Here is a 26,173-nt window from a genome sequence, read left to right on the forward strand (position 1 = left end):
TCCCCGTCTACCCTATTAACCCTTAAACCACTACTTTAACCGGTTTAGTGTCCGGTCCGGTTTTTTGTTCTTTGGTAAATTCAGAGTCACAAGAGCTGTCATAGGAAAACCATTAAGTAGAGCACCAAGTTTTGGTGCAAGCTAGGTGAAGGACGACCCTAAGAAGGCACGTATACATAATATATACTGTTGGAACAACACATGTTTAACTTCTTGTTCCGTGGTTTTAAGACACGTTTAGGGTTCATATTATATTTTATCCTTATTGTTTAATCAGATTTTGGTATTAGTTCTTATAGTTTCAAATCATGATTCTTAGTCCCTATAATTTCATTAAAAATTGGTCTAATTAGTTTAATGGTATTAACTAAAAGTTAACACTGTTAAGTATTAAAATTAAAACTCATTAAAAGTGCAAGAATTAGACAAGTTTTGCTCTTCGTACTTTTAATGAGTTTAATTTTAGTCCAATGTTAACTTAGACTAAGTTCTTATAAAGTTATAGAGATCAAAAACTACGATTTGAAAATGTAGAAATCAAAATAAAAATTTGATGAAATGATAGGCACTAACAAACGTTATTAACCCAAATATTTATAATAAGTTCCATTATTTGTACGTGTGAGAGCAAGATGTCCACAGAATTAATTCTATTCATTTAAAATACATACAGGAAAGGAAATTCCAAATTCTCATGAGCAGCTTGCATTCCACAACACCCATTTTGCTGTGCACTCACCAGCTGGTCACACAGCTCAGTAATCTCTGCCACGTGAGCACCATGCATGCATGTCTACGTGGGACCCCATCCCCTCACACACGTAAGCCATTCCATTCATCCATCTTCCTCTTCCTCCGCTTTATAAGCCATCTCAACTTTCACTCTCTCCTTCAATGCAAGCTTTCCGACGACGGAGTCCATGGCTTCCACCGACCAGTCACCGGATCCGACACCGGCGAAGGGATCGCCATTAGAACCAGTTCCGGGAGCACCGATGTCTATGACGCAGAAGGCGGTCGACACGGGGGCCGATATTATGCAGTCGCTGAAACCGATCAACCAGTTCAGCATGCATGTGTGCAGCTTCGCAATTTTCAGCCACGATATGAGCCGCCAGATCGAGACCCACCATTTCTGCTCTCGCCTCTCCGAGGACTTCGTTCAATGTGCCGTCTACGCCTCCAACGACCGCAGAGCCCCCCTCCTTGGTACAAATTCCGCCCCCCCAACCAAAAAAAAAACTCTTCAAAGTTCGCTATTGAAATATTTTGAACGAGTACACATGATAGAGGAGTTGAGTTGAAATAGCTGCTCAATATATCTTGTTGTAGTTGTTAAATATTCAACTACGACACTTAGGAGGCCTTAGATGGCTAGATCACAGAGTTGAATTATTTGATATGTGTGCTATAATACGTAAGATGAGTATAAAATGATGTGCTTTTTGATAATCTCTTTTGTGTGACAGGTGTGGAGTACATTGTTTCGGATAAGATATTTGAAACTTTTCCACCGGAGGAGCAGAAGCTTTGGCATTCTCATGCCTACGAGGTTTTGAGCTCATAAGTATTTGATACTTGTAGATTTTCTGTTTCTATCGTTTAATGACAGATAGCTTAGTTTATAACTAAAAGGAAGAATATTCGGATGGATGCAGATAAAATCTGGGATATGGGTGAACCCCAGAGTTCCTGAGATGATCGCCAAGCCAGAGCTTGAAAACTTGGCCAAAACATATGGCAAGTTCTGGTGCACCTGGCAATTTGATCGAGGTATATACACTATCTTCAAAGTTGTTCTACTGGAAGTTTTCCACATTTGGATTCAGTAACAGACAAATCCAATATGAACATTACGAATAGTTGATGAGATGGACTCTTACCATCTCTTACTGAATCTGTCTATCATTAAATCTAAATGGGGCTCTTATTAAACCCAAATTTATCAGAGGTCATACCAATATGATCGAGTTTTGATGTGTGGGAAATTGGGAAAACAGGGGACAAGCTGCCAATGGGGGCTCCAGCACTGATGATGTCTCCACAATCTGTAAGTCCTGGGATTGTGAGACCAGAGCTGCGACACGAGAGGGATTCCAAGTACGGCATTTCTTCTGAGAGCCTCCAGAGCTCAAGGATGGAGATTGAAGAGCCTCAAATGATCAGTCCCATGGCAGATTACTGGAAGCAACATGGCAAGGGATTCGCCATTGACTTTGAAGTGACCGAAATGAAACGCACAGCTCCTTTTCCTTGAACACCTCAAAATGTATGTCTAATGTACTATGTTGAAATAATTTCGTATGGCCTTATATATACATATATATATATATATCTACAAAATTATTTATGGTGTTATATCTAGCTTGCCTGAGCAATGTAGCTTTTAATAATAAGTGATAAACCCCTTTCTTCTTATTGTTGCATTATATGGGGAGTGGTGAGTTGCTTTACATTTAACTAACTGGAGCCGACCACAGTGTTGATAAATCCAAGATGGATTTAGTTTATTAACAGCAAACATATTGTCTCTGCCAACAACTGTTTTGATCATTTTCATCTCCATCCTTCTTTTGAAGGAAGCAGAGTTTTATATAATCAAATTGTGTCTTCGCAGAACTTTTAAATTTCTATAGAATTAAAAGAATCAAGCTAGGGACAGACAGGTCTGCCCTGAACTAACGATGAGGGAACATTGAAATTTGGAGAATTTAACTTTACAGAGAACCCACAAAGGGGTTGCTTTGTGTAACTCTTAGCTTCCCAGTACTCCTTGCCACATTGCTAATAATTTTTGTTGAATTTTCAGAGTATGAGTGAATAGACTATATGCTGAGCTGATATAATTTCTTTTCTTGGGAGAATAAGATAATGGAGCTAAAAATGATCCATTTTGGTGTATGTATCAGAACTTTGGTGATTGAATACATTCCACTCTTGTTGAAGAGATAATTTGTATAATCCATGTACCAAGTTCTTACTCTATTTATCAGGATGGCTCAATATTTCAGTCCATGTAATTCGTAAAGTCTAACCATCCATTATTTGCTAAATAGAAGTCGTTTCATACGCAAGTATGTGTGTATTTCTGTATATATTCGTATGGAGGTTGGCAAGAAGAAAGAGGAAAAGCATAAGTTGATTTTACTCAGAAGGATTTTACTGCTGAAATCAATACAAAATTTATTGAATGGCGAAGGAAAGTAGGAAACACGGTTATTTTGGGAAAATGAATTTTAAAACAGAACAAATACAAAAACAGATATAAAAATAGAAAGAAGACTGTTACAGGTCAATTTTCCAGTCAAAACACAATACGGCATTTGAGGATATTTTTTTCAGCACAAGTCTTCGCCTATACTTTCCACCTTAAAATATAATCACGAAGCTGCATTCCAATTTCTTGTATCTTTCTCTCCTTCATACTCCTATCTAAACTCTGTTTCTTCTTCCTCACTTATGATATATATTGGATTCCGAGACAAAAGAAGCTAATTTCTTGAAGACTCAAACAGCAATAGTTTTAGTCGTCTCATAGATCTCCTTGAGAAAGGTACTCCTCTGTCACCGTATTTCTATCTTGTGCGCCGAATGAATTAGATTCTCATGTCTTGAGTTTCATTGCAGGATTAATAATGTTGATGGCTGCTGTAGCAATTGCCGGAATTATTGGCCTTGCCGCAATTTCGCATCGTCTTCTTCATCATTATCTCACTTCACAAGACAAGAACCAGAATGAATCTGGGTGCACGGTACCAGAAGCGATGACATTTGGTTCTAATGGCATTGATGTTTTGGATGGTCTTTCTGATACTCGCACCAAGCTGTTGCACGAATCAAACTGTGATGAAATGGAGGCTAAGGCTCAAATTTCCAATTCCAATGCTTTTGATTCTTTAGAATGGAGAAAGCCAATCCTGGGGGAAGTTATGGAGGCATTAGCTGATCCTAATACTCATCTAATGGGAGTTTACGGCCCACAGGAAGGGATCAAAGACACTCTGCTTCAGAGAGTTTGCAGAAGAGTTCAAAGAGACCAACTATTTGGTATGGTTGTGACAGCATCTGTAACCAAGTATCCTGATGTGACGAAGATTCAAGAGGATACTGCTCATCAACTGGGATTTACTCTTAAGCACATGCCCAAAGACAAAAGAGCTAACGAACTGATTTATAGGATCAAGAACGAGCAGAAAATTCTCATTCTACTCTGTGACCTCTGCAAGGAACCTGACTTGGGTAAGGTAGGAATCCCACGTAGTGCGGATCACACAGGCTGCAAAATATTACTCACTTCTACTGATGAAGATATGCTATCCAAACATATACATACCCAGATAAATTTTATGGTTTAAAAATTCTCCTCTTTGATAAAAGCTTCAGCCTTTTAAGGAGAGTTTACTAAATGTGTGTGTTGTAAGGGTTTATTGTATATGTGCTACACCCCATGAGATTATATACTCTTAGGTCCCGTTTGGCGCAAAGAATTAAAAATGAGGGAAAGAAATTAAGATTGAAAATGTAAAATTATATTAAAAGGATGTTTAATATAAGTAATTATATAATACTTAGGATTAGACAAATCCATATATGTGGAATTGGGAAATACCATGAGGAAGGTGGTATTTCCCAATCCTATCTATATGAGATTGCCTAATCTTGTGCGATAAGAAACACCCATACTAAGCATCCTTTTAACATGTGTTTTTAATTTCAATCCTAATTCTTATTCCTTATTTTCAATATTCTGTACCAAACATAAACTTAGTTTTTGGTGCAAGACTTGGAAGCTCTGTGGTGAAGAAAGTTTCTTAGTGATATCTTGTTTGGCATAATTAAAAAAAAAAATCTTTTAGGAAAGCGGGAAAATGGATGGGAATTGAAATTGAGAAAGAAAATAAACTTTCTGTAAAACCAGTTTACTTGTTTGACATGAAAGAAAAAATATATTGAACATAAGAAATTAAAAAAAAGGAGTAATGACATAAATATCTTTTATAATAAAAAAGAGATAATTAGAATTCGGCTATGGAGAATAGCATGATTTTTCTGAAGGGAGTGGCATTTCTTTATTATCTTATAGAAGAAGACTCATTCTTAATTATGTCGGGTGGGAGTGAACTTATAACAGACGTCCTTTCTTAAAACTTCTTGTGCTTTTTACTAAACACAACTATGTGTCTTGAAGACTGTATATTGGAATTTTGCCCATTTATACTGTGTCGAAATAATTTAGTATGGCCTGGTATATATAAACACATATATATGTAGAAATTTATTTAGTGATGTCATATCTAGCATGTCTGAGCAATGTAACTCAATAATTAAACCACCCCTTATTTGCTAGCGAAGTCATTTTATATGTATGTATTTCTGTATATATTTATTTACATGTAGGTGGCGACGAAGAAGGAGGAAAGCTCAGCCGATCTTAGATACTCAAAAGTTCATAAAATGGTTTACAGAGACAAATTTATGTGAATTCAAATATGAAGATGATTCAAGAGCTTCCACTTCTGGCTCACATTTAATAACTCTGGAGATAAACACGTGATCAGCGAACTAAATATTGAGTGTATTTTTTGTAAGGAAGTTGAAGGAAACACCCTAATTGCTGGAGAAGTGAATTTTAAAACAGAACGACGACAACAGGAACAATAAAGAGAAAGCGAACTGTTACAAGTCAATATTCCAGTCAAAGTACTTTCAACGACACAAGTCTTCAACTTTACTTTCCATATTACAATATAATCACGAAGCTGCATTCCTATTTCTGAGATCTTTCTCTCCTTCGTACTCCTATCTAGGCTCTGTTGCTTCTTCCCACAAAATTTCTCGGATTCCCAGAAAAAAAAAGAAGCTAATCTCTTGAACACCCAAACAGCAATCTTTTTAGTCTTGTTGAGAAAGGTATGCCTCTGTCACTGTATTTCTATTTTGTTCTCTGAATAAATCAGATTCTCTCATGTCTTGAGTTCCGTTTCAGGATCAATAATGTTGCGATCTGCTGTAGCAATTGCTGGAGTGATTGGCCTTGCTGCCATTTCGCATCGTCATCTTCTTCGTCATTATCTCACTTTGAGCAGATCCCAGACACCCAAGCCTCGATCGCAAGACAAGAACCAGAACAAAGCTGGGTGCACAGAACAAGGAGCGATGGTGTTCAATTCCGATGGTACTGATGTCCCACAATGCTGTATTTCGAATGATCGTTATATTCTTGAAAAAGGGGGGCCTAGAATTCAAGCACAGGCGAGTTGGTGCAATTCTAATGATTTTGATGCTTTAGAATCGAGAAAGAAAGTACTGGACGATGTTATGGAGACATTAGCTGATCCTAATAAACACTTAGTTGGAGTGTATGGCTTAGATGACGAGATCAAAGACATTCTTCTTCAAAGAGTTTACAGAAGAATCGAGAGAGGTAATCTGTTTGGTATGGTTGTTACAACAACTGTAAGTAGATATCCTGATGTGAGAAAGATTCAAGACGAAATTGCTCGTAAACTAGGCTTCGCTTTTAATAACAAGTCCAGAGATAAAAGAGCCAAAGAATTGATTGAAAGGATAAAGAACAAGCAAAATATTCTTATCGTACTCTGTGATCTGTACAGGGAACTTGATCTGAGTAAGGTAGGAATTCCTTGTGGTTCAGATCATGCGGGCTGTAAGATATTACTTACTTCTGCAACTGAACATGTGCTATCCGACCACATGCATACCGAGAAGAATTTCATGGTCTGACGATTCACTTAATGTATAAAAGCTTTAAACTTTTGTTGAAGAGTTTCCGGATCATCTATGTTGTAAGGGGCTTATTACATGTTTGCTCTCTTTTACCTTGATAAGATTATGTAATATTAGCATTTGTGGCTTGCGTTCTGTAATAATTTTGTTTAGTTCTGGGTGAAAGACTTGGAAAGTTTGTGTTCTATAGTCATATTTTAAGGATATATATGTAAGGTCATTGTTATGGAAATGTGAATGCAGTAGTTGGGGTGCTAATTCCACAAGATGGGTCCTTTCGTGTTGAAATTAATGACTCTGTTGTGTCGACTTGCTTTAATGAATTAAGACACAGACACTCTTGCCTAATTGGAGTATGGTCACGAAGCTGCACCACAATTTGCAGAATATTCCTCTCATTCGGCCTGTTATGCAATTTCTCTTCTTCCCAGGGGAAATTAATTTGTCATACTGCATCTGGAGCTAGAGTCATAATTGAATTCGAACCTGGGACACTCGCAGTTGATAGAAGCTAGTTTCCTCAAGTCCTTACAAATAGAAATTAGCATTCAATTTTTCAGTTCGGTTTTCAATAATAATCTAATTAACCAAAAACTGAATAAAATAAATTTTAAACACTGAACCCATTAATCAAATTAACTGAAACCAAGTTAACCAAAATATTTTGATTCAGTTAATTGGTTAACCAAAATATATAAATAAAAAAGCAATTTTAGATAAGAAAAACATAATAAAACATAACTACAATCATTAATTAATGATATTCATTATTCAATATCATTTATTATAATAATATTTATTATAAGTATATTTATTAAATCTAAATATAAGTGAATGCATTGTTCTAGCTCAGATACAACCACATATATATCTATTATAACAATATTTATTAAATATAAATATATTATATATGTATTTCAATTTTTTGGTTTTAACTAAATTTTTTTCCCAATAACCAAACCGAATATCGAAAACAGAATTATTAAAAAATAAAAACTAACCGAAAAATCGAAACTCACAAAAAGAAACAAAGTAGAAGGAAAGGACACTTCTCATGGAAATCAGTGAGCGGCTTCCAATTTTAATCAAATTATGGAATCATATATCATGCCTATGTATTACCATGATATGTTTAAAAAGTCCAAAACCACGATCCTGTGGAGGGTGGATTTTTCATTCATCATATCATGACTTCCCATTTCTGGCTTCCTTCATGTCAACTCCAGCGATGCTTCTCTTCTTCCTGCAAAGCTAAAATTATAAAACTGACCCGTGAGCTATTTTAAATCAAGTTTAATTTCCTCGAGTCCCAAATTAAACAACCATCTTTTAAATCTTTTCCATTGATCTTCTTAACAAAGGTACTTCTCTGTTAAAGAATTTCTCTTCTGGCTAGCCTCTTGTCGCTTCTGAAGGCATATGTACTGTGACAGGGGATGGTAACTGTATTGTTTCAAGAACAAAGCAGGAGGAGCAGACTACTGAATTTTTTTTTTGGCCCCCCCCCCCCATAAAGTGGAGCCACTTGTGAAATTTGAAAATGTCTAGAGTTGCTTTTGTTTTAAATCAACTCATCTTTGAGCCTCGCACAGTTTTTACTACATTTTTCACCCAAAATCAGCTACCTTATTCTCCTGATAGGAAATGCCTTCTTGACACTTCCTTCTTCTTTGACCATGCTGCAAGAAAGTTAAAGCAAATTCTTTTTTTTTGTTTTTAATCATTCCCCTTCTATTCAAAAAGCTTATAGAATTCAAAGAGACCAACATTTTGGTATGGTTGTGACAGCAAAAGTAACCAAGAATCCTAATGTGCGAAGATTCAAAAGGATATTACTCGTCAACTAGGATTTACTTTTAATCAGAATTCTAAAGCGAAAACTAGCAAAAGAATTGATTCATAGAATCAAGAACGAGCAAAATATTCTCGTTGTACTTGGTGGCTTGTACAAAAGACTCAACCTTAGTAAGATAGGAATTCCATATGGTGCTGGCTGCAAAATGTTACTCACTTCTACAACTGAAGATGTGCTATCTAACTATATGCATATATACCCAAAAGAATTTCATGGTCATCTGGTTCTCTTAATATATAAACTCTTTTAAACTTTTGTTGAGAACTTCCGGATCATTTATGTTCAAGGGCTATATTATATATTTGCTCTCTTTTTTTCCTCTTCTTGAAAATATGTTTGCTCTCCCCCCCCCCCTCTTGATAGGATTGTGTATAATGATTGGGAATAATTAATATGCAAATCCTTATAGTTTTAATTGGTTTTTAATCAGGTCCCTATAATTTTTTTCTTTTTATCAGGTCCTTATAATTTCACATGTTTTTAATCAGGTCCTTATGAATTTTTTTCTTTTTATCAGGTCCTTATTGTTTTACCTTATTTTTAGTTAGGTCCTTGTAGTTTTTTTTCTTTATTCTATAAATAATAATATTCTATAAATAATAAATTATTATAATAATCTTGTGTTAATATTCTTTTAAATTTTTAGTTAAGCATATGTATTATTTATTTTTCAATTCTAATTTTTATAATTATAAAATTCAAATTATAATAATAAAATTTTCTAAAATTAGAATATAATTATAAATAATTTATATTTAAATATAATTATTTATTATCATTATTATTGATTACTAAATGATTGTGTTAATCATTTTGTCCAATTATATGATTATTAATTAAAAAATAAAATTAATTTTAAAGAATAAAGTTAATAAATAAATTTTTTAAAACTAAAAAGGATCTAATTAAAAAATAAGTGAAACTATAAGGACCTAATAAAAAGGAAAAAAAACGGAGGGACCTAATTAAAGACATGTGAAAGTAAAATGATCTGATAAAAAAAATTTTATGAGGACCTGATTAAAAATCAGATAAAACTATAAGGATTTAGAGATTAATCATCCCTAACAATTTTATGTGTCCCTTCCATTATACTCCTTTCGATTTAAAATATAAGCTAAATTTTGTTAGAGAAGCTTTTTTTTTTTCCATAAGATAACTTCATTTTTGTCTAGATATTTAATGAGTTTTTTTTAATTTTATCTCCATATATTCTCTTTCTTCTTTTGATTCATTTATTGTATCTTTTACATATTCTTTTCATTAATAAGGGCATATTTTAAAAAAAACATGCATTACATATTTATTGTTTTAAACTAATTTTAAATTTTTAACTAATTTCTTGATAAACGCAAATGGACAAAGTTTATCTTATATTTTGAACTAGAGGGTGATCAATACTTTTGCTTAGCTTTTGGTGTTAGACTTGGAAGTTTGTGTTGTATAATCTTTGGAGGTATATTTTTCCTTTCTAAACCTATTTATAGGTCATTTTTAATATGTTTTATCAAAATTAAAAAAAATTTTAAAATTCTGTTTTAAAATTTAACAACTTTTCAATTTTACTTCTATCTAATATTTATTTTTTTAGGAAATAACAATCTACACAATAATAAATAAAAGGTAAAATAGTACTCTTATATTAACAAATAATAATGTTAGTAATAAATAGGACCATAAAAGCTTTTTTCTTTACTTTCTTTTGATCCTACTTACAGGTCATTCTTATTGTGTTGGTGAAATTTAAGACTTGAAATTCAATCGACTCTGGATTTTTTGTTTTGTTTTTTTGTTTGTAAAATAACGGTTATAAATAACTTTTTTACCATAAAAAAAATGAAAGCTTGTCTTCCCCTTTTTATAGAGTCTAGATATTTTTATTGATTAGTAATAATAACGAAAACTTGTCTTCACTCTTATTTTATGTATACACTTTCGAGAAAATAACAATATATTAACAAATAAAAGATAAATAATTATGTTTATCTTAAAAATTCAATGATACCATTTATAAATATGATAAAAATATTTCTCACCTTATGAATATGATGAAATTAAGAAAAATACTTAAAAATAACGGTCGAGTTGCTTTCAGGTTGAGCAGTCATAATAGCTTCAATATCATTGCTAATCGATGTTCAGGGGTCGTGTGATTGTGTGATTTCTGTTGGCTCCAAGTTACAGACAATATTCAGTTCACCTTCCTTCAATTTCTATGCCCTTCTTTTTACCCTCTGTTCTGAGCGAGCGGTTCTGAAACCTAAGACTCTGAAATGGGTTACTGAATAGATCTTTGAAGAAGCTAAGGCAGTCGAGGTACCACACCAAAATAGAGAACTTATAGTATTTCTCGATTCTAAATATAAAATCTTTTTTGCAGTGTAAATTACACTTATATTTAGGATTATAAGAGTAGCAAGTGAAAAAGGTTGTGGTTTGCTTGTTTCGAAGAAAAATATTAAACAGTATATCCATGTGCAATGTGGCCCACCAATTTTGTTTGCTTGTGAAGAATATATAAATCTTGTGGTTATAAATCCAAATGGGCTAGGGTGGTAATTACATTACTGAACCATCAATGCAATTTCTTGTAACTTTTTGTAGAAACTTTGATCACTTTCCACGCAAAATCATGAAAAATATTTGAACGCTTCTTGAGATGATTCAAAGGCCTCTTCTCCCGTTTCACCCCTAGATATAAGTAAAATCATCAAAAACACAGACAACACATTCACATATATAACAATATAATCTAAATTAGTGCATATTCTTGCTTTTGTTATTATGTTGCAGATGCTTTTTTCATTTTCCAATTCCTCCTAACAATGTTATCTTCATCCATAATTACAACGCCTTGGCTTATTGAAAGATTGTAAAAAAAAGAAAACCTTTCTGGTGCTGCTCAGCGATAGAATATTTTCTCAGCAGGGCCAAATACTTTTGTCAACCAAAAAAGAGCTACCACACCAAAAAAGAGAACACATCATAGTGATTGAAAAGGCTGAGGTTTGCTTGTTTTGAAGAAAATTATTAAACAGTATATCGATGTGCAATGTGGCCCACCAACTTTGTTTGCTTGTGAAGTTCATGCATTTATCAAGTTTTGTTTGCCTATGAAACTGTGGCCTTTATCTTCACACGACAGTAAGTGGGTGTATTTATTAGATTTTGGTTATTGTACATGAATGATGGCAAACTTTGGCAGTCCCGCCATAATCATGTTGTCTTTTGCTTTTCGACCATAGTCTTATTGTTTTCTGCTTTTCAACTACTTAGGTACATGAATGATATTGATTAAATATCGTAATATGGTTTTTAACTACTTTTTTCTGTTTAGTTATAGTTTATAGCGGGTGATTTAATTTATAAGGAGTGGGATTACATGGATGATTCTAGTGACATGAGTAAGTTGACACCTTTACTTAATATTATAATGTATTTTTTCACTATATATGTCTAACCATGTAATGCAAGTTAATAGGTGATTTGATTGGAGCTAGGAAGGTTCAAGTAATGAAGAGAATAATTTTAATACCCAAAGTTATCAAAGTGATGAAGCATATGGTGATAGTGTGATGATAATGTTGAAGAAAAAATATGGGTGCCTTGACACTTTAGTAATATAGGAGATTATGGGACTATAGGAATGAGGTGTGTCGAAGAAATTATGAAACTACCTTTCAAATTCTCCTTGATCGTCCTTTCATTGACCGACCGCCTAGGTTCAAGAGGTTATACCTATGTTTGGATACAGTTAAAAGAGGATTTTTAGTGACATGCGGGCCCATAGTTGGCTTAGACGGATGGTTCCTCAAGGGACATTTTGGTGATATACTGCTTGTAGCTGTGGGACAGGATCCAAATGAACAATAGTTTCCGTAGACAGTAGCGGTAGTTGAAGGTGAGAATAAAGATTCATGGTCATGGTTTTTGGACAAAATTTCTTAATGATATTGGCAAGACAAAGACTTTGGGTTTTTACATCTGATCAACCAAAAATGCACGATTGATTATGCATGTAGAGAAGAGCCCCTTGATTATGTTGATGGATAGATGAAGCTACAAGCTTACATTGATTGTTATTTTCCTGTGGTCAATGCAATTAATGGACAAGACTTGTGGGAACATGTGGATAAAGAAGAGTTAGACCCACCACTATATCATAGAAGGCCTGGAAGATCACCAAAATTAAGAAGAAGAGGACCGGATGAGCCTTCATGTCCTAATAAGCTTCGTAGGACTAATACAAGTCTTCAGTGTGGCTCTTGCATAAAGCATGGTCATAATAAAAGAACATGCAATACTAGAAGTAGTTCACAACAAGCTGGAAGTAGTTCACAACAATCGTCATCACAGCCGCAAGGGCAGATGATGAACTGGATATTTGTATCTTGTACACTTTTTGACTGCACACTTTTTGTTCTTGTACCGAATAGAATAACTTCTGTGGCAATATCACCTCAGCAGTATTTAACTTTTGACGCAGGAAGTATTTTGCAAATGAATTCTAATGTCAAGTTGGCAAAGACCAATGTAATGAATCAAAATTTGCTTCTACCATTTTATCTCTTTGAAATCTATTCCTTTGTACCATTGTAAGCTGTAAGTTGGACCACAAGTTTATTGAGTGGATGTGTTTAAGTCTAAAGCATTTAGAAAATGGCCTGTTTTGATTCCGCATATTGAATCTGTCAACTTAATTTTTAACATGTCCTATTATGAATTTGACAGCAAACAAAATAGAATATGACAGCAAAAAGGCATTACAATTAAAATGGCATGTCCAGAAATAAATCAATATGAACATAAGAGATTAAACAGATTCAAAATTAACTTTTCATTCATTGGACCCGTCTTTGCCAAATTGGCATTACAATTGATACCTGCAAAAAGATTATGAAACAACAGCTGTAACATTCCACTCCCTTCCTAACTTGTTAAGTCTACACCAAAACAATACCTACTACCTATTACAAAGCATATAATGTTAACTACAGCGAACAAAACTCATAAAAGCTATTAACTAGTATATAGCTACAGGCAACAAAAGCAGTGAGACCATAAACAATCCAATTTCCAAAATGTAATGCATTTTGATCCTTCTCTTCAAGCTCTCTATTATCTTCTCTTGGTTTGCAACTACTTTCTCTTAATCTGCAATATAGCCTACTATACCAGCATGACTAGTTTAATAGGCTTGTTCCTGGAGCTAGCAAGTTGTCTTCATCATCAATAAACAACCTCTCATTTGCAAAATGTGGCTCGTTGTACACCTGAACCAGATCAATGAAATTGAACGTGAAAAATCCATTTTATCTCACGTACATGCTATAGGCTAAAAAGATGAACCACTGTAGAAGCATGATTAGTTTAATAGGCTGGTTCTCCTTTTAGTCTTGTGGGCTATTATTTAGTATATTTTTTTAGTATGCTTTAATTTTGGATACAATTTTTTTGAGTAATGAAATTCATTTTTTCACCCAGAGAAGTCGTAGTGCAAATGAGAGAATGATACACGTAGCATCGCTGGATGGTATGGAGAAATGAACCTTTATCAAAATTCTCTGGCTTCTCATTTCTCCACAATTTTTTCAGTATACTGGGAAACCCAATGATAAAGAGATCCAAAAAAGACAAAGAGGTTCATAATGGAAAATGTTTACCAAAATCAAATCTACCTCTAACAACAACAATCTACCTCAAAATGTTCACAGATTAGAGCTATTCTGTTTCAGTTTAAGAAACAAACCATTGCAAGTTCCGGGAAATTTTAGCTCTACAACTTAATTAACCTTTAGCAAAGGAGTTAAAGTAATAACAATTGCTCAGTAGTGCTATAAAATGCGAATCTGGAAGGAGTTATAGTAAGTAATAACAACTTAATCTAGAAGGATTAGCAAAGCGAGCAGAGAAAGATCTAGACAAATTGTCTAGTTCATCCAGCGCAGAGCCCCGATGAAAGTTCTGCAAGTAAGTGCGTGGATCATAATAAGGAAGATGCAGCAAAGTTGCAGAAGACGCACTCCACCATAGCTTCTCGAAAGATGCACCCCGCCATAGCTTCTCAGCCGCCGCACTCCATCGTGGCTTCTCGGTCGCCATTTGCCTTCTTCATGTTCTTCCCCTTCTCAAAGCTCACAATCTCCTCTCACCCTAAAGATGCTCCATTGTTTTAGATCCCATTTGAAAAACGAAAATCCATGTCATTTTATTTTACTAGATATAACGTCCAACTCAACAAAGTTTAGTATCATGAATGACACATCAGCACGATCTACCATGAGTTACTAACATAAAAAAACTATGAGTACTGAGTCGCAATGAGTTAAACTATGATTGGCTGAATCGCGATGAGTTAAACTATAAGGATTAAATAATTAATTTTTCCAAAACTAAAAATGACTTGGTTTGGCAAATTCTTCGGCTACCCCTCCCTGCATTCTCTCTCTATATCACTTCTCTCTTCCTTTGGTTTGTTGCCATTGAAGCGCCGCCCAACCTTCACTATCTGAAAAAATAAGATTTCTTTCGTTCACATATAAACCTTCATTCTTTTTCTAGTCAAGTAGAAAAGTTCTTTTGTTATTCGCTTCCAGCTTTCAGTATGCTTTTTTCATTTTTAATAACGTTTAGAACTATAAGATCAACCCAGATCTGCCAAAAAGGGAATATATGAAAAACAATTCAGAGGCTTATATTCTACAAGATGATGGAGAATGCCATATCAGTAGAAGAGTACGAATGATAATAAAATGAAGAGCAATACATTCTTCTCCTATGTTGTCGATAACGTCTCAACCACCGTCATCAACATTTGAGAAGGAAACAAGAAAGAGATGAAGGGCATCATAGGATTTAAAGGTGCTTCCTTCTCCAATGCGTTTTTAATCTATCTACCACAGTCTTCAGCATGTTGGAACACGATGGGGAGAGATGGAGGACGCGGTTCAATGGTCGTTCTCGAAGAAAGGTCGTCAATGTATGGAGAAAGTAAGCAAATCTGAGATAGAACAAAGAGGGAAGCGAGTGAGTATGAGAAAGAGAGAAGAGAGGCGCAGCCTCGGGGGGGGAAGGGGGGGTCTGGCTTTCCTCCGCTACTGTTAGGGTTCGCCGCCTCTCCGATCTCCCCAGAACGCACCGTTTAGCGTGTAAAATGACAAATGGGATTCAACCAAAAACACTGCAATGCCAGAGAATGAAAATCAATGAAGCAACAAAAAATAGGCAAAAAGTGGACATCGATTCTGGATAAGCAACAAAAGAAATATTTCTAAATGAAAAAAATCATTAAAAAAAAAAAAAGAAGACCCAGCCACAAATTTTAAGATTCAAGTATTGGGGCTCAGCACTTTATACTCACTCTGCTCCTTATTATAAAAGACTATTGATTAATTTACACATAAGAATAAAAACAGTTAAATACATTAAATTTATCTTAAAATTTAAGCTATTTTTAGTAGGAAAACTAACAAAATAAAGAAGCAGAGAATTTGTAAATATCAAATAAGAAACGTCAACAAAAATTTGTTGTCATTGACTGTAATATCATAAATTTTATTTCGGTCCAAAAAAATTCAAAAAAAATAATTAAAAGATAATATAATAATAATATTTTATTATAATATTTATTGAAAAAAAAAAGAAGGTCAAACTTTCTACTGAATTCGGTGGAAAGTTTGAGGAAGGGGGATGGGGGTTGAGGGTTGGGTTTGAAATCCTCCTCCCTCAATAAATGTGTGGGGGTGTTAAATACCCCCCACAATTCATTTCCCCCGTAGGCGCAAGAAGAAGAGAGAGAGAGCTGAAGAGTGTGTGAGAGAGAGGAGCATACCGGTGAAGGAGAGGGTAAGTTTTGAAGATATTTTAGGTATATAAAATTACTTCTCTTTATCAAACTTTCTTTATGAATATTCCTTGTATATTTTGAGCTTCTTATTCACATTATTACTATAGTGACTGGAGAAAATTTTAAAACTTATATATGATCTAAGTATTGAGTTTTGATAAAAGATGACTATAGAAATTTAGAAATAAATGAATTTTTAATTTTAATCGGTTTAGATTTCTCTATTTGTTAGTTTTAGTATTTAAATTAATTTATTTAGTTGAAAATCTGTTATTTATGGGATATATCATATTTTTATCGATTAAATTCAAGTTAAATAATTTATTTGGATTGTTTGATATATTATTGAAATTTTAATCGGTTTAATTTTATTTATTGGGTGAATGGAGGTTTTAAAATAATTATTGTAGCTAAAAAGTTTTTTATTTATGGAATATATATATGGTAACTATACCATTAAAGTTTTGATTAGATTATTTATTTATAAATATTTGAAGTATTATTGAATTTTTGATAGTTTGATTTTGAGGTTTAAACTTAAAATGTGATTTTAGAATTTAGACCATAATAATTTTATATTTGGAAATCGTGGAAAATCCTTTTTATTAAGGTAAATAATTTGGAGGTAGTAAATAAATAATTTGGCTTGTTAGAAATTTTAAGTTATTTCTAAAATACTTAATAATTTGGGTTATGAGAGTTGGAGGAATTTAGAATAAAAATTTAATTAAATTAGAAATTTAACTAATATAGATAAGTTTAATTATTAATTAGTTAGTTTATATTAATATGTGGTTATATTAATTGTGTAGATTAATTATTGGTTGAGTAAAGGATTGACCTTGTGGCAATCCTTAGTATTACTTTGGCGAGAGCTAATCACTTTCCACTTGTTATATGTACTAATATATTGTTTGTGAGTATTTTCCTATTTTTTAATAATATTTGTTATTTGGAATTTGAGTAGATATATTATACCTTTTAAGCTATGAAAATTGTCTTGTGGGATTTTTGAAATTGTGATTGAGAAGTTTTGAAAAGATATATGATTTATATCTTATGGATTATACTGAGAAAATGTTGAGACATTTTTGTTATATTGTGAATGGTTGGTTATTGTTTGGATTTTGGATTGAGCTCTATCCTACCACGTGATAAGGCTGCCATTGGTGCACATTGGTTGGCTTCTTCCTTCGTCCCTAGAGTAAGGGATAGACCCTTGTGGTTTTTTATTTGTCCCCCAAAGTGTGGGATAGGCCTATAATAAGGGATGGACCTTTGTGACTACTTAATTTGTCCCCCAAAGTGTGGGATAGGCCTATAGGTCGGTTTGATCCCCTATAATGAGGGATAGACTTATGTAGCTTGTGTGTTAGCTCGCGTTATGAGGGTTTGAATGATTGAGATTATTTGAATATGCATATTTGTGTTTTCATTAATATATAGATATTGAGATTTAATAATTATCCCACTTGACACCTCACGAGCACATGTTAGTATGTATGATGAGTTGAAAAGTTGGTTACTGAGGCGTTTCTCTCACTCCGTGGTTTTTACTATCTTCAGGTGATAGTTCAGGTGGTGGCCCATCAGGGAAGACTTCAGAGGCATAGTGTACGGTTATAGCTTGTATAGCCTCCTTGCTTTTGTTTTATGTGTTGACTTGTTATATATTGCCACATAGGGCCCATATACTCTAATATTGTAAACTAATACTTTTAATTACTATTATCCGATATGGGAGGCCATTTAAAGGCTAGAGATATTTAAGACTTTGTGTATTATGCTTATTTGATAGTGTTGACTTTTGACTAATGGGCTCCATGACTTATATTAAAATGTTTTATTAGTTCATGTGTTTGAAAGTATAAGTTTGGTTTGGGCTAACGGTTGAATGATATTTCTGGATTTTGAAAGTTCAAAGCCCAAGTTAACGATAGATGTGGCTCGTAATATAAGTTTATTTCTTTTAACCATGATAGTGATTTTAAAATTTTAAGGTTTCTTCTTTTCTATCATGGTTAATCATTCAAATAAATTGTTGGATTTAATCTAAAATAGTTTTGAAAGAACGTTTGTCACATTTACAAACCTGATTTGGGATTTAGTAATTTTCAATTTGCTTTTTTGTCATTCTCCCTTTTCAATATCACTGTTATTAACTATACTAAATTCTAACATCATATATTAATTTATACTCTCTCGCTACCTTTATTAAATATGGACATATATTGAAAAAAATTTAATATTCACTGAAACTATCATAGTGTCTTATAAAAAAGGACTAAAAGTTTTTCTTAAAAGGTGTCTTATAGGGTGTATGTACTATTTTCATTTCTAAATATACCTTTTCTATCAAAATTAAGAATATCAAATATTTCTTACCAGAATTTAAGATTTTTTCCCCTAAGAAAGCATTTTGATACTCAATGTCGCTTTGGAGTCAAATTAAATTAAATTTAGAATGCAGCAAGCGATGCAAACCAAAGTCATTCTCTTATTGGAGCCAAAAATTAACTAGGTCCTAAATTAACTAAAAATCAAAATTGCTATTAAAAAGGTTTTTTTTTGTTTTAATTAAGGACTGCTTTGCAAACTAAATTGAAAATAATTCTAAATACTTCTTTTTGGATTTTTTTAATAAAAATAGTGAAAAGGTAAATTAAAATTAAAAATTAGAAGATACTTGATTAAAGATATAAAAATTGAAATGAATTCTCCTTTAGAGCTTTAAAGGATGCCTTCGTTGCTTCAAAAGATTTATAGAGCTTTAATTTCCAAGAAATCAGCTAGTTTAAGCAACCACTTAAACTTAGATTGATTAACCTGTAATGAAAGCCCCTTAACTAAAAGAGTTCTTAACAGCATTAACAACCTCAGGAAGCTCCATTGGAAGAGATTAATAACTTTGCACAATCAAAATTCAACAATCTTAACACTGCGAGATTGAACCAGAAACTTAACTCAAAAGATTAATATTAAATTAACTCAATCCAATATCAAGCAATCAAGGTAAGAATTAAACAATGCAAACCAAGTGCACAGCTATCAAACTCAATACTCAAATCCCAAACTACACTACCACTGTAAATCTAGAATCACAATCCAATTATCTAACTAAGATAAACCAAAATGCAAAACTGAAATTAGAGATAAGAATATTATTAAAACTCCCTAATTAATTGCTCCAAGCTCTGGCACAACTCTCTGCTCCTTGGGGAGATCAGATTCAACTGCTTATGGTAGTTTGGTTTGCTCCACCGAGCTCCTCAAACCTTCTGAGCATCATCACAGCGGCACGCACATTTGGAGAAGGGGGATAGATGATGATGATGATTCCGTGATGTGGTAGTGCCGCCTCCTTCTGTGTATTTTCATATATATATATATATATATATATATATAAAAGAGGATGATGAAAGACCCTAATTCTCCCACCGCTGCTCGTTCTCTTCCAGCTTTTTTTTTTTTTTTTCAATTTCTCCCAAATTTTCCACAATAAAATCTAAGATATTGTGATATCATATCTTTCAAAAAAGTAATCAGTTAAAATAAATCATAAAAATATGATATTTTTGCCCTTTTTAGCAATGTTTTCATCCAATCACAGTTAATCCAAATTAATTATAATACATGCAATTAAGCCCAATTTAATTGATAAAAATCCCAAATAAGATATGAAAAATCAATATAAAATAGGATTTATCACATTCACTTTTCAGTTCTTTTTAATATACTTCAATGAGTAATTAGTAGATCAAGGATTTTTTTTCCCTGAAATTTTTCTTACATTTATCCCTCATTAAATATGGGCATATTTTGAAAAGATCATTTATTAAAAAAGTAAAGAAATCATTAAATAAATGCGAAAATATCTGTTTGCAAAACGAATTGCTGTGAACCTCTCTCAACAACCAATAGTTTTTTCACATCTCTTGAAATATGTTAAGAAAAACTGAAAAATGAAATAATTTTGAATTTTAGCAGGAAATATTTATATTTTTAATTTTTAATTTTGATAGAAATGGTATATTTAGAGATGAAAGCAGTACATATACAGTGTTGAACCCAATCCGAATAATTATTACTTGGATCTTAAAATTTGTGGCTGGGTCTTTTTTTCCCCTAATTTTTTTCATTTGGAAATATTTCTTTTGTTCCTTATCGAGAATGAATGTCCTGCCCGCCTTTTTCCAGGTTTTTTTTTTTTTTTTTTAAGTTTCATTGACTTTAAGACTCTGGCGCTGTACAATTTTTTGGGTTATCCCCTTTGTCATTTTACGCGCTAAACGGTGCGCTTCTGGTAGCAGAGAGGCAGCGGACTACCAGGGTAGCGGAGGGAAGCCAGGTCCGGAGAAAGGGAGGGATAGCTGAGGAATTTGCTAAACCTAACCATTTTTTAATTTTAAAACAATAAAATAATAAACAATAGTAGGCTGCCACGGAAGCTTAAAATCATTTGAGCTGGTGCATTCTCATTCGTAAGCATAGATGAGTTGGTACTCTAGGAGTACATAATTATTTCTCTGAAATTAAAGTAGTACGCATATGGAAGTTTAGGAACTTAGGAAGTGGATGTGGTGGCCATCAAAGAGTAACATATGAATGATTCAGATTCATTTTTTTTTTATTTTTAAAAAAATTATTTAAAAATCATCATTGTTATGGAAATGTGAATGGAGAAGTAGCCGGGTGCTAATTCCACAAGACGGGTCCCTCCAAGTTGAAATGATTGATTCTCTATCTATTTGCCTTCATAAATTGACTCTATTCATTGCTTCAAGTCAGATTATCTGCATTATTTCTTTTTCACGCGCTTTATTAATTTGCATGGGTTACATCATCTTGAAAAAGTCTAACTGTGTATCATTTTAGCTTTGTTCCAATAAAATTGTCTTTTATTAAAAATAATAAATTAAGCTATATAGATTACACGCACCCACGTGGAAACTTGTCACAAAGTAGGTCTTTGCTTTTTTGCTTGCCAGTTTTCTAAATGGTCCTTCTGGGTTAGGCTCTGCATAATCAGGAAGTTTCATTGCAATTTCTGGTATCTTTCTCCCCTTCATATTCTGCATATTCACGAAGCTGCATTCCAATTTCTGGAGACTCTATGGTATAAAAAGAAGCTCATTTCAGTCTTCGATCCTCAATTCATCTCCAGCCCCTCAGAAGGTACTCCTTTGGTACTGCTCTCCAATTGCAGGTGAGTAGTTTTTGATTCCTTTAGGTGTATTTAGTTTAAACGCATGGTTCAACCAATAATAAATCTTCAATTTAGTGCTTTTGTTCGCACAGCATCTAGATTTCTTCAAAGTCAAAATGATTGAACTTTGGATAGAAAAACCTGCCCTTAAAACCAACATGCATATCCAGTTAAATTTCGATGCTGATTTTCAAAAAGCTTCAACCTTTTGTCCTGATTCTGTCTTTTTACTTGCTCCTGGTTTCACTGCATAAACAAGAGCCATGAGACCAAATTACCACAGAGAAACTAAAATATTCAGTTGCAAACATTGTTATTGCTACCGTTTGTGATTCATTGTTTATGCCTTATTAGAAGCGTTGGAAAGAAAGACTAGTAAGCAAATGGACAAGAAATAGGCATATAGTGTATAAAATTACAAATTGTATAATAAGCATTTTCAACGCAGATGTCTTTTCATAATAATGATTCTCAATACAGCCAGGCAGCGCAAATCTTTCTAGTTTTCTTGCCGCTTTACTTTAAGTAAATGAATCTTCATCTGCTTATAGCTGCTACTAGTTTTTGTGTCAATGACAGTAATGCATCCTTTTGGCAATAAATTCATAATTTTGTTATATATGTGCAAATCAAACCAAAAGTTTCACATTTGATTAGAGGTAAGAGTGAACCTCTGATTCTTTAATTTTACATAAAGTTTTAGATTGATCCTTAGTTGTAAAAAGCAGTATATTTTTTAGTTTTAAAAAGCGGTATTTTTTCATCAATTCTCTAACCTAACTACTGTTAGTCTCAAATTATAATTTTTTTTAATAATTATGGTTATTTTGAAAACTAAACTTAATATGTCAGCATCTGATTAATAATGTCTTGTTAACAACTTAAAATTTTAATGTTTGCATTTTTTATTTATATTATTAAAATTAAAGGGCTGAAAATACTTTTTAATTTATGAAATTAAGGAAGAAATTTTAGGATTAAATAATTAATAATACACATGATTTTTTTAAATAAAAAGACAGCTTCATTAAAAAGATAAAAGGTTACAAAATTAAGGAAATATACTTGATAAAATTAAAGGACAACAATGAAATCTTGTGTAAAATTCAAAAATTAATGGTGCATTTTTTTTGCCTTTAAAATAAATAGATATAATTAAATTTGCTTGTGAGGGAGAGTCAAGTTGACAATGTGGAGTTTTTACTCATTACATGATTGCTGCTTACTAGTCAATGGTCCAATTCTAATTCTAGAATTATAGAGCTTGTTTGGTTTCTTATTTTGAAAGCAGTTTTCTGCTTTTAAAAATAGAAAACAAAAAAACTTGTTTGGCAATTTCTTTTTATTTGATTGTTTTAAAAAAAACAAAAATATGTTTTTAAAAACTGAAAAACCAAAACAACTTTTACATGTTTTCTTTGTTTTTTTTTGTTTTTTATTTTTTATTTTGAAAAATTGGAGAAATCTTCTTCTCTTCTCTTCTACTACCTACTACTTATCACTGTCAATGATAACTACCACTTGTCAAAGTGTAATTTTTTTATATTTTTTTTTAAATGTGATTTTTTAAAAATTATTTTCTAAACAATTTTTTTTATTTTTTGTTTCCAAAACTTGTTCTTAAAAACAATTTTATAAAATTGTTTTGAGAACAAGAAAGCAAAGAACAAAAACAAACAGGGCCATAGTGTTTGTCTTACTATCGAGTCCAAAAAGTGACAATACCATTGTCAACTCATCACTTTCCATACTTGCTTCATAGTTTATATATCCACGTCATTTTTCCTATTCTGGAATTATCTAGTCCAAAACCACGGCGCAATGGACTTTTCCTTGCTTCATTCATGTCAACTTCTGCTATCAATGCTTCTCTTCTCCCTCCCATATGCAGTCAGTTTGTAAGATCTAAAGCTAAAATTTATAAATTGACGTATGAGCTCTTTTAAGTTAAGTTTCCTCAAGTCCTAAACTACGACCTTTTTATCATTCCATTAATCTCCTAATTAATTAAGAAAGCTAAGGTACTTGTCTGTTAAAGTATTTCCATATCGTATAAGTTCGGAATTCATTTATTTTGCAGCACTAATGTCTATGTTTCCTCATCTGTTGAGTTTTACTACAGGATCATAATGCAGGCCGCTAAAGCTGCTATTTGGGATCCTCTTTGTCATTATCTGAATTCGAGTGAAACACGAACGAAGAAGCCTAAAAAAAAGAAAGTTGACAAATCGAACCAATGCTTGATCAAATCAGTAACACGTGTACGTTTGTGGAATTCCAATGCTTTTGATGCTTTGGAGAGTAGAAAGCCAATCCTGGGGAATGTTATGGAAGCATTAGCTGATCCTGATACTCACTTAATTGGAGTTTATGGTTTAGATGATGAGATCAAAGACACTTTACTTCAAAGAGTTTACAGAAGAATTCAAAAAGATAATCTGTTTGATCTGGTTCTTACTGCAACGGTAACAAGAAAACCTGATGTGAAGAAAGTTCAAGATGAACTTGCAAGTCAGCTAGGGTTCACTTTTAGACAGAAGTCCATAGATAAAAGGGCCAACGAGCTGATTCATAGGATCAAGAAGGAGCACAAGATTCTGATTGTACTTTGTGATCTCTACGAGAGGCTTGACTTGGGTAAGGTTGGAATTCCATATGGCATAGATCACACAGGTTGCGAGATATTAATCACTTCTACAACTGAAGATGTGCTATCCAATCACATGCATACCCAGAAGAGTTTCATGGTCTGATGATTCTCTTAATGTATAAACGCTTTAAGCTTTTGCTGAGAGTTACCGGATCATATATGTTATAAGGGGCTTATTGATTATATGTTTGCTCTTTTTTTCCTTGATAGGTGATAAACCTCTATTTTATCTTATTATTTTATATCTTTTGGGGGCTTTTATTAACTAAAATAAGTTAATTTGCATTTGTTATGATTAATTTCATTTAAAGAATGATTTTATTAAAATAGAGCAAAAAAAAAGAAGGATAATTTTGTCATATCTTTATGTTTGTTCTTAAATAATTATTTTGGGACTTCATGATATTACATATTGTTAAATTATTTTGCAGATTAATGAGGACAAATTGAAATTAGAAGCTGAACAGAAGAAAAAAATAATAAAAAAATAAATCAATGAATAAAGGACCACTGCACAGCGTTTTGGGGATGGCAATTTGGAGGTCATTTGATTGGTTTAGAATAAAGGGATGCCATCGTGCAGAAGGGGAGAGAGGGACGCCGCCACACAAGCCTTCTATTGGGACCTCTAAAGACTCTTCTTCCATCATCAATATGAGGACGCCCCACACACAGACCTTGGGGAACATTGTACATTCACAAGCTTTGATCCTCTCCATTCCACGTCCCTGAACCATCGATCATCACCATTCATCTTCCTCACCGTCGGTGCTCCCTCTTCCTTCACCAGACTTCCTTCTTCCCCCTTCATCCTGTTCAGATTTCCTTTGGCTTCACCAGTTTATTGTCACCGCTTCTTCATCGCTGCTGAATCTATGGAGCTCGTTGTGACTAGATTCAAAGCAATGAGTGGCTGAGTTTTACTGTACTCTTTGGGCTTGAATTTAATGACTTGAGCTTGGGAGCTACAAAAAGAGTCTAATTCTCATCTTTAGTTTAAATTGTATACTGATGATTTCTGGTTTGAAATTTGTTATGTGCAGTTTAAAACTTAGAATTGCTAATTGCAATTTTTGGTTTGGATTAGAATTGTTGAGATTTGGATTGGTAATTTTAAGTTTGAGTACTTGGGTTTATGAATATATATTTAATTATATGTTTATGCCATTGTTGATTCATTGTTAGTATGATTTTTATACTAGTTGTGTAGAGATTATGCTTGAAGTGAATTTAACAAATAATTAGTGTTCTAGTTGAGCATTAATTTAAAAGGAATAACTTTTCTAAACTGATACTTATCAATTGATTTACTCTCACATCATTAATCATGCTAGGATAGTCATTAGTTCATTTCTAAAGATCATCTCATCATTAAATTCCTTAACATCCAAATTAATATTTTCATTTATCATTTTATTAAAAAAACCCCCAAAAAATAGTAATTAGGATTTATCTAATTTGCATTGTTTATAAAGTAGTTTTATTAAAGAAAATCAATTTTAAAACCCTCTCAGTGTTTCGGTACTTAGTTTAGCTTAGATTTTCAAATAAAAAGGCTCCGCGAGAGAGACGATCTGGATTGTGCACTATATTGCATTTATATTTGGTTTTATTTTTTATTTAACCCAAAACGACTAAAAAGGTTCAAATCAATAGGACTATGTAATAGTAGCATTCCTCGCTTACATTGTACAACTGGGATCACAAGCCACTTGTAACTCATTCTTATATACTAAAGAATATATTAAATAAATAAAATTTTTCAAATTTATCTTTATTAAAATTTTTTGGAAAATTAATTTTTTAGAGTCCTTATAGTTTTGGCTTATTGTAACTCACTTCTTGAACTTTGATTTCCTACAACTCAAT

At 32.9% G+C, this 26,173-nt stretch overlaps 3 protein-coding genes and 1 long non-coding RNA gene across 4 annotated transcripts; 3 read left to right on the forward strand and 1 right to left on the reverse strand.

Annotated features, from left to right (window-relative positions):
- The first annotated feature begins 918 nt into the window (after nt 1-918).
- LOC114715124 (oil body-associated protein 2C-like) lies at nt 919-2,257 on the forward strand. Its single transcript, XM_028899915.1, has 4 exons — nt 919-1,209; nt 1,470-1,552; nt 1,659-1,773; nt 2,001-2,257. Exons 1-4 carry the CDS (start codon nt 921-923, stop codon nt 2,255-2,257), a joined length of 744 nt encoding a protein of 247 aa, XP_028755748.1. The 5' UTR covers nt 919-920.
- A 3,503-nt stretch (nt 2,258-5,760) lies between these two features.
- Nucleotides 5,761-6,979, forward strand: LOC114715155 (probable disease resistance protein At5g47260). The gene is made up of 2 exons (XM_028899949.1): nt 5,761-5,910; nt 5,987-6,979. The coding sequence occupies exon 2, from the start codon at nt 5,995-5,997 to the stop codon at nt 6,742-6,744; it is 750 nt and encodes a 249-aa protein (XP_028755782.1). The 5' UTR covers nt 5,761-5,910; nt 5,987-5,994; the 3' UTR covers nt 6,745-6,979.
- Nucleotides 6,980-14,376: 7,397 nt separating this feature from the next.
- On the reverse strand, nt 14,377-15,089 carry LOC114715157 (uncharacterized). Its single transcript, XR_003737524.1, has 3 exons — nt 15,006-15,089; nt 14,422-14,755; nt 14,377-14,394 (listed from the first exon to the last, which is right to left on the reverse strand). It is a non-coding gene; the product is annotated as an uncharacterized LOC114715157 (long non-coding RNA).
- A 6,539-nt stretch (nt 15,090-21,628) lies between these two features.
- Nucleotides 21,629-24,506, forward strand: LOC114715156 (probable disease resistance protein At1g61300). The gene is made up of 2 exons (XM_028899950.1): nt 21,629-21,654; nt 23,777-24,506. The coding sequence occupies exon 2, from the start codon at nt 23,784-23,786 to the stop codon at nt 24,405-24,407; it is 624 nt and encodes a 207-aa protein (XP_028755783.1). The 5' UTR covers nt 21,629-21,654; nt 23,777-23,783; the 3' UTR covers nt 24,408-24,506.
- The last annotated feature ends 1,667 nt before the right edge of the window (nt 24,507-26,173 follow it).

The sequence above is a fragment of the Neltuma alba genome, unplaced genomic scaffold, assembly GCF_004799145.2.
Source record: "Neltuma alba isolate B1F8T4 unplaced genomic scaffold, ASM479914v2 tig00011576_pilon, whole genome shotgun sequence".
NCBI classification, from domain to species: Eukaryota; Viridiplantae; Streptophyta; class Magnoliopsida; order Fabales; family Fabaceae; genus Neltuma; species Neltuma alba.